At 48.4% G+C, this 21,403-nt stretch overlaps 3 protein-coding genes across 3 annotated transcripts; 2 read left to right on the top strand and 1 right to left on the bottom strand.

The window, feature by feature from the left end:
* Window positions 1-6,919: 6,919 nt before the first annotated feature.
* Window positions 6,920-7,498, top strand: C8R40DRAFT_1175570 (uncharacterized protein; the record flags this gene model as incomplete). Its single annotated transcript, XM_046232351.1, has 1 exon — window positions 6,920-7,498. One exon carries the CDS (start codon window positions 6,920-6,922, stop codon window positions 7,496-7,498), a length of 579 nt encoding a protein of 192 aa, XP_046081630.1.
* Window positions 7,499-13,565: 6,067 nt separating this feature from the next.
* On the top strand, window positions 13,566-13,790 carry C8R40DRAFT_1056736 (uncharacterized protein; the record flags this gene model as incomplete). Its single annotated transcript, XM_046225103.1, has 1 exon — window positions 13,566-13,790. One exon carries the CDS (start codon window positions 13,566-13,568, stop codon window positions 13,788-13,790), a length of 225 nt encoding a protein of 74 aa, XP_046081629.1.
* A 303-nt stretch (window positions 13,791-14,093) lies between these two features.
* Window positions 14,094-15,311, bottom strand: C8R40DRAFT_1175567 (uncharacterized protein; the record flags this gene model as incomplete). The annotated part of the gene is made up of 2 exons (XM_046232350.1): window positions 14,094-14,320; window positions 14,390-15,311. 2 exons carry the CDS (start codon window positions 15,309-15,311, stop codon window positions 14,094-14,096), a joined length of 1,149 nt encoding a protein of 382 aa, XP_046081628.1.
* Window positions 15,312-21,403: the final 6,092 nt, after the last annotated feature.

Below are 21,403 nucleotides of genomic sequence, written 5' to 3'. Positions count from 1 at the left end.
CCATATTAAATTGATGTAAAAATTCAGACCATCGGACCTGTCGGCGTGTAAGAACCTTGGTAGTAGAGAAATACTCAAGATTCTTGTGATCGGTGACGACGTCCACCGGATCACCCGAACCTTCCAGATAATGACGCCAAGCTTTAAAGGCCTCGAAGATGGCCAGTAGCTCTTTGTCGTGGGTATCGTAGTTGAGTTCCGCCGCATGAAGCGTTCTGGAAAGGAAGGCTAGAGGATGAATTTCACCGTCAGCATATTGGATGGAAAGAATAGCCGCAATGGCGTAATCGGAAGCGTCGGTTTCCACAATAAGTGGGTGATTCGGCTCCCAATGGGCCAGTATTGGCGCAGAAGTGAAAGCAGTTTTGAGATTTTCGAAGGCCTCTTGACAGCTGCTGTCCCAGATCCAGGAAGCGCCTTTTCGGGTAAGCCGAGTCATCGGCACAACGATATCACTATAATTATAAATAAAACGACGATAGAAGTTTGCAAAACCCAGGAAGGACTGGATGTCCTTAACCTTCCTCGGGACCGGCCACTCTAGAACTGTCTGAACTTTCTCCTTGGACATAGTCAATCCGTCGGGAGAAAGAATATAACCCAAATACTCAACAGTATCCATATTGAATTCGCACTTCTCGGGGTTCGCGTAAAGCCGATGTTTCCGTAACCGCCGAAGAACTTCCTTAACGTGTTCTCGGTGTTCTTCTGGTGTATCAGAGTAGATCAGAATATCGTCAAGATAGACGATGACGCAGACATCGAGCATGTCAGAGAAGATGTCATTAACAAACCGCTGGAAAGCCGCAGGGGCGTTCGTAAGGCCGAACGGCATGACCTTCCATTCGTAAGAGCCGTAGCGGGTCCGAAAGGTGGTTTTCCATTCGTCACCTTCAGCGATTCTGACTAGATGATAAGCGTGAGCGAGATCCAATTTGGTGTATATTTTAGCTCTTTTCGGAGCGTCGAGAAGATCTGAAATGAGTGGAAGTGGGTAACGATCCTTTTTGGTGATACGATTGAGTCCACGGAAATCGACGCAAAGGCGAAGTTTGCCGTCTTTCTTCGGGACAAAAAGGACCGGAGCGCCGTGAGGAGAGGATGATGGGGTAATGGCACCAGTAGCCAGCTGTTTGTCAATAAAGTCTTTAAGGGCGACTAGCTCCTTTTCAGACAAAGGATAAATACGGCCGAGAGGCGGCGAAGCGCCCTCTTCCAAGTCAATCTTCAGGTCGTAAGGTCTGTGTTCAGGAAGTGAATCTGCAGCAATCTCGTCGAAGACGTCCAGGTGAGGTACGAACCTGATCAACGCAGCTCCCGTTTCGTACCGGGGAACAAGAGCTGCGGACTAGTTTTCCGATTCCTCTTCAACAACCTCAACGGTTGCTTCGGGGGTTTCTTCAACCTCGGCAGCACGGCCCTTCGATTCTCGGGCCTTTCGCTTGTTGCAGTCAGCAATCTGATGCTTACCACCGCAGAAGAGACAAAGGTTGTTCTTCATCCTTCTTTCCTTCTCGGAGGGAAGGACTTTCCCATCTGCACCAAGATGGTTGAACGCGGGGCGCTGGCCGCCGGATTGGCCGGAATTCGAAGAATTCTGGGGCTTACCATTGTTGTTAGGCTTACCACCAGAGAAGGGTTTGGGCTTCGGCGTGAACGGCGCCGAAGAGCCAGAAGGCTGAGAGTTGTTTTGCTGGTTAGTAGAACCAGTCTTAAAGTCCGAGGAACCCTTCTTCGGGTTCCGAGCAACAAAAGGCTTACCAGCCTCACGCTTTCTAGTTTCCTCGCGTTTCCAATAACGATTGTCAATACGAAGAACTTCTTGACGATAATCGGCGAGCGTCGCCGGCTCGGGCAAACGCGCCATTTCGTCCTTGATGCGCTCAGCTAAGCCTCGTCCATAGGCCCATTTTAGGGCAGCAGAATCCCAGTTGGTACTAGCAGCCAGGGTGTTGAACCGGATGTTGTATTTCCGGATGTTCTCGGTTTCCTTCATCTTCAGATTACCGAGAGAATCTTCGGCCTCGCCTTGGGCGTCGTAAACGCCGAAATTATCCTGAAGCTCCTTTACAAGGGCCTTAAAGGAGGATGTCCAGGCCGGCAGCGAGTCGAGATCCGGATCGAGAATATCAGGGACAAACCATTCTTTGGCTGACCCACTGAGATAAGAAAGGGTGTAGTTCACCTTCCGTTGGTCGGTGAAGTACTTTGGACGGTCATTAAAGACCAGGGCGAGATTGACGAAGAACGTCTTGAGTTTTCGGGGATCCGAACCGTCGAATACCTCTGGCTCCTTGACCTTGCTCTTGGATTCAGAGCTGTCAGAGGGACGGCCGAGAGCGGCGAGAACGGTACCAAGGGTCTCAATGGAACCCTTGAACCCCGAGAGGAGTTCCAACATAGCTCGTTGCTCGTTGGGGATGTCAGGAGATATGGGAGAACGAGGTCCACCAGGTCCACCAGGACCGCCGGGACCGCCGGGACCACCAGGACCACCAGGTCCACTGGGGTCACCAGGCTCACCACGCGGTAAACCGCCGGAATCATCATCCAGATCGTCATTGTTATTATCGGCGCCCGGATCGTCGGGGTCGACAGGAGGGTCTTGATCTTCGTGATCACCGGTGTCCAAATTGAAGTGAGGAGGTGGGTCACGAGGAGATTCAGAAGCAGCTCGACGTTGGGGTTGTTTACCCGTACGGCGGGCTATGGCTTGGAGGATTGGGGAATCAATTCGAGTAGTAGATCGGCCCCGAGCCGGAGCGACCACGGGGGGTTGTCCACGGCGAGGGGTCAGGACTTGGACAGGTTGTCCGTCACCAGTGTACAAGGTGCTGTATTCGAATTGTTGTTCCTCTTCCATAGCTTCAGGAAGAGTTGACGTAGTTGGGACTGTAGCTGGACCGAAACCGCGATTACGGCGACGTGGTTGACCGATGGCAGAGATAGAGTCGGAGAATGGGGCAAATGATTGGGCTGTAGTGAAGAAAGTGTTTTCTTCGGAGTTAGCTCTAGATTGAGCTCGAGTTTTCGGAGGCATAAAAAATGATATGTCAGTACGACGTTAACGGATTGAGTTTAATTATACTGTTAAGATCATGTACACTGTGTAACCGTGCCAGAGCCACAGGGTGTCTAAGTGCGGAAGACGAGTGGGACAGTAGTGAAGTTATTAACAACACCGCCGTTACGCCGTTAGTCCCCGGAGATCGAGAGTAGAGAAGGGAGGAACTGAGAAGCAGCCAAGTCGGAGCGGCGGTATTGCCGGTGACGAGGAGCGGGCCAAAGAACTTATAAGTCCAAAGGCTGTAGAGAGAGTACTTCAAGGCGTTGAGCCTGAAGACTTAGAGAGGAGCTAAGTTGAGAAGGGAGATCTAAGTTGATCTAAGTTGATAATTAAACTAAGGAACTACAGTAGCGTACAGGCAGTATTTATATCTACGGAGCGGCGCATCGGTGCGGAGCGCCAGACTAACTACTAGGAGCTATACGAGTAGTACCTGCAGGGTAGAGTAAAAGACAATAAGGAGAGACTAGAACGAAAGAGTAAAAGACAATAATGAGAGACTAGGACGAAAGGATATGTGTAGCGAGAAAGAACAATAGGAAGAGATTACAATAAAAGCAGATCTTCGGAATACCGAGCGGCGGAATGGAGGCCCGCGGCACTAAGGCCGTTCCCTTTGAGGGGGAGCTGAAAAGCTCTGAGAACGTCCGTGAATGGACTTACAAGGACATTACTCGCCTACCTAAGGCTGAGCGTGAGGAATGGCTTAAGGCCTGCCAAGAAGAGCTTGAAGCGCTCAAACAGCGTGGTACTTTTGAACTCATGGATCGTCCAGCAGACCGAAAGGTCATTAAGAACCGCTGGGTCTTCGACATCAAATCTGATGGTCGTAAGAAGGCACGCCTTGTTGTCAAAGGGTTCTCACAAATTGAAGGTCTTGATTATGACCAAGTCTTCTCCCCTGTAGTACGGTTTGAGACTGTTAGACTGTTGCTTGCCTTGACTGCGCTGAACAACTGGTATCTCACTGGACTCGATGTTCGAAATGCCTATCTATATGGCATCTTACATGAGACTATCTACATGGAACAGCCTGAAGGATTTCGAATCAAAGGCAAAGAGGATAAAGTCCTCTTACTGCGCAAAGCTCTGTATGGACTGAAACAAGCAGGTCTTGTCTGGTGGCGAACACTGGACTCATACATGAAAACACTCAGCTTCAAACGCCTGAGCTCTGATGCAGGTATTTTTATCCGACAAGGAAAAGATGGCTCTCTAGTCATCGCCATCATCTACGTTGATGACGCACTCTTCGCTGGACCTGACAAGAAACTCGTAGATTCCCTCAAAGGGAAATTCATGTCACACTGGGAATGCAGAGATCTTGGTGAAGCCAAAGAATTCCTTCGCATGCGGATTAATCGTCGTGGCAAAAAGATCTATATTGATCAATGTGCCTACCTTGACAAAGTCCTTAAGCGTTGCGGTATGGAAAATGCTAAAATGGCTGATACACCACTTCCTGCAGGGTTCCAACCTGAACCCACCATAGGCCAATCGAATTCTGCTCTTCGTAGCAAGTTTCAAATGGTTATTGGTTCCCTTCTCTACCTTATGTTGGGTACACGTCCCGACATCTCCTTTGCTGTTACCAAGCTTGCACAACATGCAGCTAACCCATCTCAAGAGCACCTTAACAAGGCACTCTATATTTGCCGCTACCTCCTAGGTACTAGATCATATGCACTTTGCTATGATGGTGAATCGGGTATTGGTCTCAGCGCTTGGACTGATTCGGATTGGGCTTCCGATCCCTATACACGCCGGTCACAGACTGGATTTTTCATGAAGCTTGCCAATGGCATCTTCTCTTGGACCAGCCATGCGCAGAAGACAATTGCTCACTCGTCTACAGAGGCTGAGTATATGGCATTGTCTGATTGCAGCCGTCAAGTGGTTTGGATCCGTAATCTACTTGAAGAACTAGGCTATAAACTTGACGCTATTCCTATTGCTGGAGACAATCAAGGATCCATTTTCATGGCATCAAATCCTATCACTAGCAAGCACTCGAAACACATTGACATCCGGTATCATTATATCCGTGAGGTTGTCGAACGTGGCCTTGTGCAAGTATTCTTCGTAGATGGCAGTAACAACCCTGCAGATCTTTTCACAAAGAATCTTGGGCGTATCAAATTTGAGCTATTCCGCTCAATGCTTGGACTTGAGTTCTACTCGTCCACCAATCCTTAGGCTGTCTGTCCTGTCTGACGCCTACCGCTATTGCTTTGAGCAAAGTACTTTACTGTGCTGCTCAGCAAGGGGGTGTGTTGAACGCGGCTATGCTGTTCACATGCCACTATTATGATCATGTGTTATAATATGTCATATGTAGTCATATCTAGTTATTTACTATATGCGGATTCCTCAGTACTTCCTTATGTAATACTGTCATACAGTTATGTATATAAACAGGCCATATCCTGTACTGGAATCCAACTCGCTTCTCTCTTACTTTTATTGCCTCACTGAGACACTAAACTCTGCTATCCAGGTAAGGTGCTGGAGAGTGTTCCACTATGCACCACCTGCCTGCTCAACAGGATATGAATGATTCTGATATCAATTTACTTTCAAATCACCGCTATCAATGCATAACCGTTCACATCTGCCTCTCATTAGTGAGTTATTATATCTAGCTTTGGAATGCATTGCTTATCTTGGCCTTAGGATAGTTATAAATTCCTTCTCGTTGCTTGCTAAATAGACTGACTAGTGCTTGTATAGAAATCCATGCTTTGATGCTCAGTATAGGTAGAATATATTCTGTCTAGTTCTAGTGTACTGCCTGTAATATGTAGGCTATTTAAACTGTTAAAATATGGAATATCTACATTGAGAAATTAGCCGCATGTTTTAGCGCCCTAAAGGCATGTGACTTCATTTATTATTACCTTACAGTCAGGTGTGAATGCCTCTTATTCTTACGCTGCCAGCTTACAACTCCTCAACATTTCCGAAAAATGGGCAAGAGAAGTTTGTCTGGTAAGTGTTACCTATCTCCTTCCTCCCAGAGGGATCCTGTCATGCCTTGCTTCTCCGGACCTTTCCCTTTCCTTTCCAGAGCTCCGGTTCATCACTTATACATGTTTCCGATATTCTATGCACCATCCTTACGATCTTTACTGTACATATTACCTGTCACTCCAGTAGCCACATGACATATGTACCTGACAGCCTCATGTACAGTATATAGGCTGGGGACTCCCCTCGGAGCTCCCCAGCATGTTATTGTCAAATCTTACCTGGAAACTCTTCCTACCTGGCTTGGTCCCTTTAGTACAGTCTACTAGTACTTGCTAACAGGGCCTGACACGTCTCAACAGTCATATATTTCCTCATTATCTGTTTCCTTTATCTCTGTCTCACCTCAACTCTGTTTCTCCTCTCTGGCCTCTTTCTGTCAATCCTCGTATTGTCTACGCCTCTACTTCGACTCACCATCTACGTCGAGGCTCTACAATTCGTCCTTCATCCTTTGGAACCTCCCATTAGGTTCCCAACTCCGCTTCATTGCTCCCTAAGCTCCCCACAGCTTCCCACTCGTATCGGCTACACCTCCCCTCCACATCGAAGCGGTGGTTACGCATTACGTTCTACACCTCCAGGACCCTCTATTAGGTCTACCCAAGCTCCACAACTACCCCTGGTTAGGCTCCCCTCACCAGTATCGGCACTATCCCATACCTCCTCATACGGCCTAGGCAGCTACTGCGTTCGCTTAGGCCCAGTCTGGGTAAGACCAGAGCAGGCCTTCTGTGCCGGGGCCTCACATAATAACACGCTCAAAGGGAGTTCTCTCCAGTCCAGTTGTTGAGTAGGTCCATGCACACCACTTGCCTCGCCTCCATGATTCCCACATACCTCCCCAAACCCAATTTCATCCCTTCCACCTCCCCATTCTTCACGAAGCTTCACTGGGACCGATTTGCCATTCGTCAGGAAGGGCCTCGAAGTATTGGCCCACTGCTATGGACATCTGGAACACCTCCCTCAGTGTCCCCAGAGCATACTGGTCAGCTTGCTAGACTCTCATTTCATGGGAGGAGCTTTCAACCAGTTTTGATATCCCCTGGAGCACCTCTGAAGCGTCCAGCTGGACCAAGAGCTATGCCTAAAAGACCCACCCAGGCCCAGGATCTATCCACAATGTCACAGGAACCTGGGACTGTACAGTGGTGCATTCCTGCCCTGCAGACAGTTCATAAGAACATCCCTGTATGTCTCCAGGTGTCCAGAATCAGGCTTTCAGACCCTCCTCCTCGTCGAAAACCTCCCTGGATAGCTTCTTTCCATCAGGGCTATGTCTTTGCACATTCCCAGGTGTCCAGGATCACACTTTTGGACCCTCCTCCTCGTCAGAAACCCCCCTGGATAGCACCTTCTCACCAGAGCAGCTCTGATGATGCCCCAGAGCTGGAGGATTAGGAGCAGAAGAAGCTCCTTTCTTCCCTAAGGTACGATTTAACTTAATGATGATTTTGATTGCCTCTTCCCATTATATGTATCATAACTTTTTCGCTTCTGTTCGCATTTGGGACGTGCTTGGACCGCTGGAAAGCTTCCCATCTTACCTTCCAAACGCCCCAACACCTGTGCCAATGTGTGTCCTCGTTCCGGAGATGTAGTCCATTCAGTGATTGCAGGTACATCGAAGAGAGGAGGTATTATAACTCCTTCGTTTCTATTCGCGTTTCGGACGTGTTTGGACCACTGAAAAGCTCCTTGTCATACCTTCCAAACGCCCCAGCAACTGTGCCAACATGTGGTCTCGTTCCGGAGATGTAGTCTATCCAGTGATTGCAGGTACATTGAAGAGAGGAGGTACTATAACTCCTTCAGTTCTGTTCGCATTTCGGATGCGTTTGGACCATTTTGAAGCCCTATTCCACAGTTTCCAAATGCTTCTATGACCGCCTTATGGAGCTCCTCCGTTCCAGAGGAATGTGCTCCTCACTGTCAGCCAGTACTACGAGGAGAGGGGGTCCCATAACTTCTTCCATTCTCCTCGCATTCTGGACGTGTTTGAAGCGTTTGAGAACCCTGAGCCATAGCTCCATAACGCACCCCTGACCGCCCTATGGAGCTACTGCGTTCCAGAGGAATGTTCTCCTCCCTGTCAGTCAGTACTACAAGGAGAGGAGGTACCATAACTTCTTCGATTCTCCTCACATTTGGGACGTGCCCAGGGCGTTGGGAAGCTCTACTCCATAGCTTCCCAGCGCTGCCTTGAACGCTCTATGGAGATCCCCTGTCCCAGAGGAATGATCCCCTCACTGTCAGCCAGTACTACAAGGAGAGGAGGTACCATAACTTCTTCGATTCTCCTCACATTTGGGACGTGCCCAGGGCGTTGGGAAGCTCTACTCCATAGCTTCCCAGCGCTGCCTTGATCGCTCTATGGAGATCCCCCGTTCCAGAGGAATGCTCCCCTCACTGTCAGCCAGTACTACAAGGGGAGGAGGTGCCATAACTCCTTCAGTTCTCCTCGTGTCCAGGACGTGTTTGGACCATTTGGAAGCCCTATTCCGCAGCTTTCTAATGCCTCCCTAGCTGCTCCATAGAACTCTTTCGTTCGAGAGTGACACCCCCTCACTGTCAGTCAGTACCATGAGGAGAGGAGGTATAATAACTCCTTCAGCTCTGCTCGCATTGGGGATATTCTTGGACTGTCTGGAAGCTCTGCTCTCTACCTTCTCAATGCCCCCTCGATCGCCCCATGGAGCTCCTTTGTTCAGGAGTGGTGTCCTCCTCATTGTCAGCCAGTACTATGAGAAGGGCAGGTACCACCACTCCTTCACTTTTGCTTGCATTTGGGATGTTCTGGGGGCGTCAGGAAGTGCTTCTGAACCTCTTTCCAATGCCCTATCTGGTGTTTAGGTCAATGCCTGCATTCTGAGCTATCCTCCTGTCACTGTCCCCCTCACACCGAAACCTTTCCTATGGTACCTTCAACTTTATCTCCATGATTTATTTAAACTTTGTGACCATTTTCTACCTTCGCGGGCTCAGGTTTTAGAGGGGGGGGTACTGTCATGCCTTGCTTCTCCGGACCTTTCCCTTTCCTTTCCAGAGCTCCGGTTCATCACTTATACATGTTTCCGATATTCTATGCACCATCCTTACGATCTTTACTGTACATATTACCTGTCACTTCAGTAGCCACATGACATATGTACCTGACAGCCTCATGTACAGTATATAGGCTGGGGACTCCCCTCGGAGCTCCCCAGCGTGTTATTGTCAAATCTTACCTGGAAACTCTTCCTACCTGGCTTGGTCCCTTTAGTACAGTCTACTAGTACTTGCTAACAGGGCCTGACACGTCTCAACAGTCATATATTTCCTCATTATCTGTTTCCTTTATCTCTGTCTCACCTCAACTCTGTTTCTCCTCACTGTTTCTGATCTCTGGCCTCTTTCTGTCAATCCTCGTATTGTCTACGCCTCTACTTCGACTCACCATCTACGTCGAGGCTCTACAATTCGTCCTTCATCCTTTGGAACCTCCCATTAGGTTCCCAATTCCGCTTTATTGCTCCCTAAGCTCCCCACAGCTTCCCACTCGTATCAGCTACACCTCCCCTCCACATCGAAGCGGTGGTTACGCGTTACGTTCTACACCTCCAGGACCCTCTATTAGGTCTACCCAAGCTCCACAACTACCCCTGGTTAGGCTCCCCTCACCAGTATCGGCACTATCCCATACCTCCTCGTACGGCCTAGGCGGCTACTGCGTTCGCTTAGGCCCAGTCTGGGTAAGACCAGAGCAGGCCATCTGTGCCGGGGCCTCACAGATCCTAGCAGGTAGACAAGCCTCTCTAAGCCTCTCCACAGGCCAGGAGTTCAGCAGAATTTCCTGCAAAGATTCCTCAGGTTTCTTCACATTAAATCTACTCTTGGGGGGAATGTTCATGCCGTCAAGCCCCTCCACAGGCCAGATGTGTGAACGGACTTACATTCCTACCAACTCTACCCCTTACCCGCTGTTGAACCCCCAACCAGGCTCATCAAAATGAGTGAAGAAGGTAGCAGCCACTCGTAGGAAATGCGCTAGCTCTGCTCAGCATAGGTAGGCCAACGGCGACTCAAACAGCATGCAATTTGGGTGGTGCTGGATGCGACTCCTGTCATATGCATGCAATTCACCCCATACGCTTCCCGGCCCGGCCCGGAGCGGCCGGACTTCGGAATAATTACCTTGTGACTTATTTATTATTCCGAGCTTTCATCGAGGTCTTATGACTACTGTATTTGTGATGTATATAAGCTAGAATACTTTGTACGTTGTAGTCAAGCTTGAAATCAAGTGTACCATCTTATCCCAGTCTTTAATATCTTCTTTACCCTTTGCTTCCGGACTCCCGGATCATCAGGAACCCCATTTAGGCTGCTCATCCCAATCTTGCACTCTTGCCATAATTCCCGGGGACACCAACAGTGTGTGAAGGGTGTTGCTAATAGCTTCACCGACGTCCCACTCCCAGTGTGTACTACAGGCCAGTACTCGGCTCCGGACCTCGGAGTTATCCCGGGCCATTTCCGGCCCATATCCGACCTCAGAACCTCTATAGTTATTGACCTGTAGGCACGGTCTTGTCAACTCCCATCAAACTTGAGTTGTTCAATACTTCATCTCTTCCCGCCGCCTCAAACAGGTGGAGTGCCTATTCTCGCACTGAACTCAGCCCTGGTTTACTGTAAGACCTGGGTCAGAATAGGTCTTAAGGTAGGGTTTGGTATACAAAGGTTTATGTTGTAGCATGCTAGGAGCAGGCTGGAGCTCGAAGGGAGCTATGGGAACCGCGACCGAGGACAGGAATGACCTAGTAGTGGCTGGAGCGAAGAGGTGGTGACCCTTGAGGGGGTTCCTAGGAGGTCCAGGGAGGTCCCTAAGGCGTAGGGAGGTTAGGTAGAAGGAGTGTTGGAGGTGGTAACGGAGAAGCAATACGTGGTTTGACGTTACTTAGATCGAGGTCCTGAAGCTCAAGGAGGTTTGGGGAGGTTAGCTCACCAAGGCAGTGACACGCCTAGATTTTGGCTAGACGTCTAGGCTGTGAATTGTGACATTTTCACGTATAGATTTGTATCGAGAGGACTGTAATTGAGACCCAGATTGACAGTCAAAGTCAATACTGAATCAGTCTAATAAGTTGAAGGGACCATATACCCATACTACCACAAGTTGGTTAGTTTACCCATCCCTGATCCTACCTTCGGATAGCAGTCTACCTGTTTGTCAAGCAGGATTATACCAGACTCGGACTACATCCGAAGGATGACCATTCACGTATGACATACCAAGGGTATTCTTATTAGACCTTACACTGGCAGGAGTTTGGAAGAACTTACTCAAGTGACCATGAGCCGAGGATTGACTCGAAATGACTTTCTAGAACTCAGGAATTATCAAATACTCCTTCTAGAACGAGATCATGCATTAATCTAAAAGACTGCGATTTAGTCTAATAGACCAATCAAGTTGCATGGTTGAGGAAAATGACTAGAAGAACGATCAAAGTACTGCGAGGCTCCGAAGACATATCAAATGAATGTCAAAGAGTCCTGACGTAGAAAATGTTGAAGAATGCAATTAAATGAATACTATGCATAACTCCCTGGATAGAGTATAGGCACATTGGGTGTCTGTTGAAAGAGAGAAGCAATTAGTTTAATCCAGATGAATCAGATTGATAGGATTAGAATCGAGGAGAGCTGATTTGCCTCCGGACGAGGTGACAAATGATCGAAGTAAGTGTTGAACAGCAATGACAATTGAACACCATTCGAGTCATTCTCCAAAACAATTAAATTAAATGAATAACGAAGTACCTACCTATGTTTGGAGGTATACTTGAATCTTGGGACCATTATGGACCAAATAAGGACATATAGATTCAAATTAAATGGTATCTGACTGATTGTAGAAGTTTCCTGGCGGTTCCGAACGTTTATTGTCTTAAATTAATTGTACTGTGCGACTCTATGTTCTGTATGTATAAATAGCGATCCGAAGTATCTGGAATACAAGTGATTTTGGGACGACGTTGCAGTGCTAATCCGTAAAAAGGAAAGACACACTCCCACCAGACTGAAACCTCTTCGCTAGCAGCCATTCGGGCCCGGCACTTGTGAGTATAGGAACGTTGTGTTCTGCTCCTTGTGACTGCGAGAAGTATATCCAGTTGTTGGGTATTCTTCGAACTTAGGATCAGTTGTTGGTCTTAAGGGCAAATCACACTGTGTGGTTGTGCCAGCACATAGTTCTAGCCCTCCGAGGGGTCTGTGTGTTTCGGTTTTAATTTACTTTGATTCAAACTCCCAATTCTTGATATACCCATATCAATACAAACCAAAGCACAAATCGTGCTGAATCTACCTTGATCAAAGGAATATATCGAATCCTTAGAACGATTCAAATTGATTGATCAAAGCTTCTTACTAGGCTTTCAAAGCTTTGCGGAACCTTTGCCAATGCTACCCCTTGCTATTAAATAAATTTGATAGCAGTGAACTCGCATATTGTGTATTAGATTGGTTGGTTGGAGTGCCCATTAGATTCCTTTCTCTTTCACACAAAAACGAGGCAAGCTTGTTAGCGGTAGGCGTTGGGGAGCTTTAGTATTGTTCGAGGGAGCTCGGGGACTCACTCGGATTGCTTAGACGTGAAGTAAAAGCGTGTATTGGATCGTATAGACGATTGTAGAGACAATAGACAAGAGTTGAGAGAAACAGAGATAAAGAAATAGAGAGTAAAGAGAATTCCGTATAGGTAGCAGGTACAAAGGGACAGGGACTGGACCTATGTAAAGGGTGTGTGTTCAAAATATACCAAGCTGGGGCTTCTGGACGTTGCGGCGCTACTTAAATAGGTACAGGAAGTGAACAAGAGAACATCTGGAAACATGAGGCAGCTAATCGAGGGAGGAAGGTAATCGAGATTTAGTACTTAAAGGGGTTGGCGGTTAGGAGGGTGTTGTATGCGTATCGTGGTGAGTGTCAGGACGTTTGGGTAGGTATGTCAGGGGAATGGTGATAATTGGGGAGGTGCATGGAGGAGGAGGGGATTGGGGAGGTGTATGGTGGTACTTGGGGAGGTGTAAAGGTGGGTAGGAGATGGTGGCTGGTACTGGGACAGGTCTGGTTGTAGCCAGGGCATGACATTTACAGCGACTTTGGCGTAACCTCAATGCGTTGACCAAGTCACATCTCCGTCTTTTTGATTGGGATGGGGAGTGAGTTGGAGGTCAATGCTTTAGCTTATTATTTTCTAATCTACAGAACTTATCCAGGTCTCGAGTTGTTCTCCTCGATGCCTCAGATCGGGTCATAGCGGTTTTGGGTGGGATTCCGCCAAGTTCTGCTGGTGAGGGCTGGCGAACAGCTGTGCACAAGGCTAGTGAGGTGGTGGAAACCTTTTGGGAGAGCAGCTTGTTCACCAAGCAACTTCTTCGATGCCATCCTCATCTCTGGGCAAACTTTCCTGGTACCCCGTATGCTGGTCCCCAATCATTTTCGCCCCCCTCATCAAGACCCTGACAACACTGTTCACAGCTGGTGCACTGATACTCCCCTCGCCAAGTACGACCCCGACTTAGGCAGTCATCTCATACTCTGGGATCCCCGTCTTCCCATTCGTTTCCCACCAGGTTCCACCATCCTCTTCCCATTGGCAATCATCACCCACTCGACTTTGCCAATTCAAAAGGGGGAGACTTGATCCGCATTAATTCAATACTCCTCCGGTGGGCTCTTTCATTGAAGGGCTAATGGATCGGAAAGGTATTCGTAGGACAGAGGCAGGCCTGGATGACTTAAGTGATCTTAGTAGTTCTGAGATGGGACTCTTACCTACAGCTAGACATATGTGTTCATAATTTGTATGTAAAAATGCATTGGGAAAATCTATCAAATCTACTCATGTTACAAACTTTGAGTATCACAGAGTGCCATAGGATTTCTGCCGCTTCTGCTTATGCTCTGGAGAAGGAGGTCTGAAGGGCATGGAGAAGTGCTGTTTGAGTCAACGCTCCAAAGGTTCACCCAAAACGGGAAGCGAATCAGATACAGTTCTACGGAACTTCCTCGTAGTCATTGGGAGACTTGAGATTGGGGAGATAGGCCGAGAGGGAGGTGGGGCAGTCAGATGTGGAGAGGCCATAGTGCGGGGTCTTGTCAGTTGAATTGAGAGCGCCTCAACTACTGTGCTTGATTCTGAGATTTCCGGAGATTCTGGAAGCGCTACTGCCTCTGAGAGAAGGTTCTCTCAGCCATAGAGACGTGGAAGTAGGGTGGTTACTTCCTGGTGAATCCGCTGACTGATCTGTATTCCAATAGCAGAGTGCTGAAAGAGGTTGAGATCCATGAGAGGGTCCTCATCAGAATCCAAGCTGGTAGCGGGTGATTCTACAATAGCCTCGCTATCTGTGTCCCCCTGCTCATCAAGACCATTTCCTAGGATAGTAGAGTCACCACCAAGAGCTTGAATTACAGCCCAGTCAATAGGTTCTGGGGACAGTTGAGATTTGGGAACCACAGCCATCAGATTAGAAGTTTTAGATGACATGGTTTGACAGGCAATCTCCTGGGCACTAGCTAATGTTTGAGGATAGTGAAATGGTTTCTCGGTCCATGCATTGATAACATAACGGAAAGCACGGAGGTGCTTACAAGCTCCTCCTTGGCTGTAAAAGTTTGGGCAAGAACACGAAGCATTGCCAAAGCGAGAAATAGTGAGCTGGTAAGATGTAGAACCAGACATTGAAGCGCAAGTTGTCACAAACATATCATGGTTGGAACCGAAGGAAGGAGTTTGCAGCCAATAAGACTGAAGGATATGTTGAGCTTGAATGTTCCTAGACTCATCGACAGCCCACCAGCAAACACTGATGAGAGCTTGAGAATGCTCTTGCTTTTTGGCAATGAATTTCTGCTGAAGTTCTCCAAGGTTCTGGCCACCAGCACCTTCTCGAAATCGTGAATCCAGCCACAAATAATGCTGTCTTTGCATCTGTCGACGACTGTATACCTGGGGTAGGATTTCAGTGAGCAATAGGAATATCAAAATATCAAAACACAGTCGGTGGCCAGAATGTAAATATTGGTGGAGATATTTCCACTCCAAGATAGCATTGAAAGATTCCACGTGGTTGGTTGTGGGGATGACACCTTGTACAGGGATTGAAAGAGCTGCAGCCACAGCAAGGCGTCCCCATTCAGACCAACTCTGCCAGAGTGACATGCTCATCCAATTGACATTGATATACCTAACGTGCTCTAGTCCAGCTTCTGCTTGTCATGCCTCGCCCCGAATTGCATAGCCCATAAGCTCCTTAACATAGTTCCCGACCTCCTCAACCCCCTTCCCTGAACCCCTGAGAGCACTCCCAACATCCCGCAGACCTCCTTACTGCTAGAACAACCTCCACAATCCTTAGTTCCCCTCAATTCAACCGAACAACTCCACGACAGGGTCCTGGAACCCCGTACATGCGCCCATCATTCTGTCCTCATGTACTTAGAAACCCCATTAAGTGCTCGTTTCATATTATGTCCCTTTGTTAACTTCCCTATACGTATTTAAGCAGTCCAGTAGTGTCCAGAAGCCCAGCTTGGTATATTTTGAACACACACCCTTTTGCATAGGTCCAGTCCCTGTCCCTTTGTACCTGCTACCTATACAGATTTCTCTTTACTCTCAGTTTCTCTATCTCAGTTTCTCTCTACTCTTGTCTATCGTCTCTACAATCCAATATATGCTTTTACTTCACATCTAAGCAATCCGAGTGAGTCTCCGAGCTCCCTCAAACAATACTAAAGCTCCCCAATGCCTAAAGCCTTGGTGAGCTAACCTCCCCAATGCCTAAAGCCTTGGTGAGCTAACCTCCCCAACGCCTAAAGCCTTGGTGAGCTAACGTCCCCAACGCCTAAAGCCTTGGTGAGCTAACGTCCCCAAAACCTCCTCGAGCTCCCCCATTGCTCCAAAAGCTTTGGGACCTCGACCTAGGTAATGTCGAAGCTACCTCCCATGTCAAACTACGTATCGCTTCTCCGTTACAACCTCCCATACTTGAGGACATCCACCCTCAAGCCCAGTCCCTGGGAACCTACCCTCCCGGGCGTATACCTTCTCAGGAGCTTACACACTCGAGACCCCTTTCCACTACGACCTATTCGATCTTACATTGACATTCTAGCGAGTACAACCCCTACTACGCAACACTACCAGGTTCCGTACTTCTGCTTAACCTCCATACGCCTTAGGGACCTCCCTGGACCTTATAGGAACCCCTTCAAGGGTCATATCTCTTCATCCCAGCCATTACTAGGTCATTCCTGTCCTCGGTCACGGTTCCCATAGCTCCCTTCAAGCTCCAGCCTGCTCCTAGCACGCTACAACATAAACCCTTTCATACCAAACCCTACCTTAAGACCTATTCTGACCCAGGTCTTACACTGCTGCTCTCTTTGTGTAAGACCTGGGTCAGAATAGGTCTCAGGGTAGGTCCTGGTATAAAGAGCTCACGTTGCAGCATGCTAGGAGCAGGCTGGAGCTTGAAGGGAGCTACGGGAACTGCGACCGAGGACAAGAATGACCTAGTAGTGGCTGGGATAGAGAGATGTGACCTTTGAAGGGGTTCCTGTAAGGTCCAGGGAGGTCCCTAAGGCATAGGTAGGGGAGGTAGAGGTACAGAACCTAGTAGCATTGCGTAGAAGGAGTTGTACTCGCTAGAACGCATAAGATCGAATAGGTCGTAGAGAGAATGGGTCTTGAGTGTATAAGCTCCTGAGAAGATATATGCCCGGGAGGGGAGGTCCCGGGATCTGGGGCTTAAAGGTGGACATCCTCAAGTGTTGGAGGTGGTAACGGAGAAGCAGCACGTAGTTTGATGTAGGGGGTAGCTTTGACATTACCAGGATCGAGGTCCCAGAGCTTGTGGAGCAATTGGGGAGCTCGAGGAGGTTTGGGGAAGGTTAGCTCACCAAGGCGTTAGGCATTGGGGAGCTTTAGTATTGTTTGAGGGAGCTCGGAGACTCACTCGGATTGCTTAAATGTGAAGTAAAAGCATATATTAGACCGTATAGACAAGAGTAGAGACAACAGACAAGAGTAGAGAGAAACTGAGATAGAGAAACAGAGAGTGAAGAGAAATCTGTATGGTTAGCAGGTACAAAGGGACAGGGACTGGACCTATGCAAAAGGGTGTGTGTTCAAAATATACCAAGCTGGGGGCGTTGATGTTACCAAGGATACTTATATAGTTGGGATGAATAGGTAAAGAAACATTGTAATAAACGAGCATCTAATGGGGATGGCATGAAGTGCGGAGCCCATGAGGCTAATTGATAGGGGATTGTCCGATGGCATACGCGAGTCTCGGGACTGGTGGTTCATGGGGGTTTCATAGGAGGTTATGGGTTCATGGGAGGTTATTTAGGAGGTGCGGGACATTGTGGTCCCGAGAAGGGACTGGGGAGGTTGGAAACTAGGCTGGGGAGGTTGGAAACTAGGCTGGGGAGGTTGGGAACTATGTTAAGGAGCTTGTGGGCTATGCGATTCGGGGCGAGGCATGACCCAGCGCAGGTTCCCGGACCTAGTACTGAGCCTCCTACTCCTGAAAACAGAGAACAACCCTCTGTCACTCCCGGTGACGAAGCTAATACCCTGATCAGACTATGTCAGGAAGGGGGAGCTGAATTAATATATTCTCTCATGGCTAGGGCCATTCCATTTGAGGGGGAGGTGAAAGGCTCTGAGAACATCTGTGAATGGACTTACAAGGACATTACTTGCTGAGCTAAGGCTGAGCGTGAGGAATGGCTTAAGGCCTGCCAAGAAGAGCTTGAAGCGCTCAAACGGTGTGGTACTTTTGAATTCATGGATTGTCCAGCAGACCGAAAGGTCATTAAGAACTGCTAGGTCTTTGACATCAAATCTGATGGCTGTAAGAAGGCATGCCTTGTTGTCAAAGGGTTCTCACAAATTGAAGGTCTTGATTATGACCAAGTCTTCTCTCCTGTAGTATGGTTTGAGACTGTTAGACTGTTGCTTGCCTTGACTGCGCTGAACAACTGGTATCTCACTGGACTTGATGTTCAAAATGCCTATCTATATGGCGTCTTACATGAGACTATCTACATGGAACAGCCTGAAGGTTTTTGAATCAAAGGCAAAGAGGATAAAGTCCTCTTACTGCGCAAAGCTCTGTATGGACTGAAACAAGCAGGTCTTGTCTGGTGGCGAACACTGGACTCATACATGAAAACACTCAGCTTCAAATGCTTGAGCTCTGATGCAGATATCTTTGTCCATTGAGGAAAAGATGGCTCTCTAGTCATTGCCATTATCTACGTTGATGACGCACTCTTCGCTGGACCTGACAAGAAACTCGTAGCTTCTCTTAAAGGGAAATTCATGTCACACTGGGAATGCAGAGATCTTGGTGAAGCCAAAGAATTCCTTTGCATGCAGATTACTCATCATGGCAAAAAGATCTATATTGATCAATGCACCTACCTTGACAAAATCCTTAAGCATTGTGGTATGGAAAATGCTAAAATGGCTAATACACCACTTCCTGCAGGGTTCCAACCTGTAAGACCTGGGTCAGAATAGGTCTTAAGGTAGGGTTTGGTATAAAAGGGTTTATGTTGTAGCATGCTAGGAGCAGGCTGGAGCTCGAAGGGAGCTACGGGAACCGCAACCGAGGACAGGAATGACCTAGTAGTGGCTGGGATGAAGAGGTATGACCCTTGAAGGGATTCCTAGGAGGTCCAGGGAGGTCCCTAAGGCATAGGGAGGTTAGGTAGAAGTATGGGACCTTGTAATATTGCATAGTAGGAGTTGTACTCGCTAGAACATCAATATAGGATCGAACAGGTCGTAGATGGAAATGGGTCTTGAGTGTGTAAGCTCCCGAGAAGGTATACACCCGGGAGGGTAGGTCCCCAGGGACTGGGCTTGAAGATGGACATCCTTGAGTGTTGGAGGTGGTAACGGAGAAGCAGTACGTAGTTCGACGTAAGAGGTAGCTTCGACGTTACCTAGATCGAGGTCCCGAAGCCTATGGAGTAGCTAGGGAGCTCGAGGAGGTTTGGGGAAGGGTGGCTCACCAAAGCGTTTAGGCATTGGGGAGCTTTAGTATTGTTCGAGGGAGCTTGGAGACTCACTCGGATGGCTTAAACTTGAAGTAAAAGCGTATATTTGATCGTATAGACAATCAGAGAGACAACAGACAAGAGTAGGGAGAAACTGAGATAGAGAAACAGAGAGTAAAGAGAAATCCGTATAGGTAGCAGGTACAAAGGGACAGGGACAGGACCTATGCAAAAGGGTGTGTGTTCAAAATATACCAAGCTGGGGCTTGGGGACGTTGCGGAACTACTTAAATAGGTACGGGAAGTGAACAAGGGAACATCAGGGGATCTAACGGACATGAGGCAGGTAATTGAGATTTCTACTTAATGCAGTTGATCGTAGGAGGTCCGTAGGCATGTTGGGGGAGCTATGCGTGTCGGGAAAGCCGTCGGACATTCAGGGAATGGGGAAGTGGGAAGGTTCCATAAGTCTTAAGGGGGAGCAGAGCTAGGTAAGAGGTAGGGGAACATATGGTTGGTGCTGTGGCGGGCCTGGTTGTGGTCAGGGCATGACACAACCCAAACCCACCAAAGGCCAAGCAGATTCCGCTCTTTGTAGCAAGTTCCAGATGGTTATTAGTTCTCTTCTCTACCTTATGTTGGGCACATGTCCCGACATCTCCTTTGCTGTTACCAAGCTTGCACAACATGCAGCTAACCCATCTCAAGAGCACCCTCTATATTTGCCGCTACCTCCTAGGTACTAGATCATATGCACTTTGCTATGATGGTGAATTGGGTATTGGTCTCAGCGCTTGGACTGATTTGGATTGGGCTTCCGTGTCAGCAACTGGTTCTAGTAATGGGTGTCACCAGGTGTCAAACTCAAGAAAACCTGTCAAGTCCATGCCTCGGGCCTCCATTCCACCGCTCGGTATTCCGAAGATCCACTCTTATTGTAATATTACTCTTATTGTTCTTTCTCGCTACACATACCCTTTCGTTCTAGTCCCTTCTTATTGTCTTTTACTTTACCCTGCAGGTACTACTCGTATAGCTCCTAGTAGTTAGTCTGGCGCTCCGCACCGCTGCGCCGTTCCGTAGATATAAATACTGCCTGTACGCTACTGTAGTTCCTCAGTTTAATTATCGACTTAGATTCCCTCTTTAACTCTGTGCTCTCTAAGTCTTCAGGCTCAACGCCTTGAAGTACGTTCTACTCTACCTTAGGACTTAGACGTCCTCTGGCTCGCTCCTCGTCACCGGCGATACCACCGCTCCGACTTGGCTGCTCCTCAGTTCCTCCCTTCTCTACTCTCAATCTCCGGTGACTAACGGCGTAACGGCGGTGTTGTTAATAACTTCACTACTGTCCCACTCGTCTTCCGCACTTAGACACCTTGTAGCTTTGGCACGGTTACACGGTGTACATGATCTTAACAGTATAATTAAACTCAATCCATTAACGTCGTACTGACCTATCATTTTTTATGCCTCCGAAAACTCGAGCTCAATCCAGAGCTAACTCCGAAGAAAACACTTTCTTCACCACAGCCCAATCATTTACCCCATTCTCCGACTCTATTTCTGCCATTGGTCAACCACGTCGCCGTAATCGCGGTTTCGGTCCAGCCACTGTTCCTACTACGTCGACTCTTCCTGAAGCCATGGAAGAAGAACAACAATTCGAATACAGTACCTTGTATACCGGTGACGGACAACCTGTCCAAGTCCTGACCCCCCGTGGTCGCTCCGGCTCGGGGCCGGTCTACTACTCGAATCGATTCTCCAATTCTCCAAGCCATCGCCCGCCGTACTGGGAAACAACCCCAACGTCGTGCTGCTTCTGAATCTCCTCGTGACCCACCTCCTCACTTCGATTTGGACACCGGTGATCACGATGATCAAGACCCTCCTGTCGACCCCGACAATCCGGGCGCCGATAACAATAATGACGATCTGGATGACGACTCCGGCGGTTTACCGCGTGGTGAGCCTGGTGACCCCAGTGGACCTGGTGGTCCCGGCGGTCCTGGTGGACCTGGTGGACCCCGTTCTCCTATTTCTCCTGACATCCCCAACGAGCAACGTGCTATGTTGGAACTCCTCTCGGGGTTCAAGGGCTCCATTGAGACCCTTGGTACCGTCCTCGCCGCTCTCGGCCGTCCCTCTGACAGCTCTGAATCCAAGAGCAAGGTCAAGGAGCCAGAGGTATTCGACGGTTCGGATCCCCGAAAACTCAAGACGTTCTTCGTC

The sequence above is a fragment of the Lentinula edodes genome (assembly GCF_021015755.1).
Source record: "Lentinula edodes strain Le(Bin) 0899 ss11 chromosome Unknown C8R40scaffold_44, whole genome shotgun sequence".
Lineage (NCBI taxonomy): Eukaryota > Fungi > Basidiomycota > Agaricomycetes > Agaricales > Omphalotaceae > Lentinula > Lentinula edodes.
The sequence above is the reverse complement of the archived record's forward strand: the minus strand, read 5'-3'. Positions and strand labels throughout refer to the sequence as shown.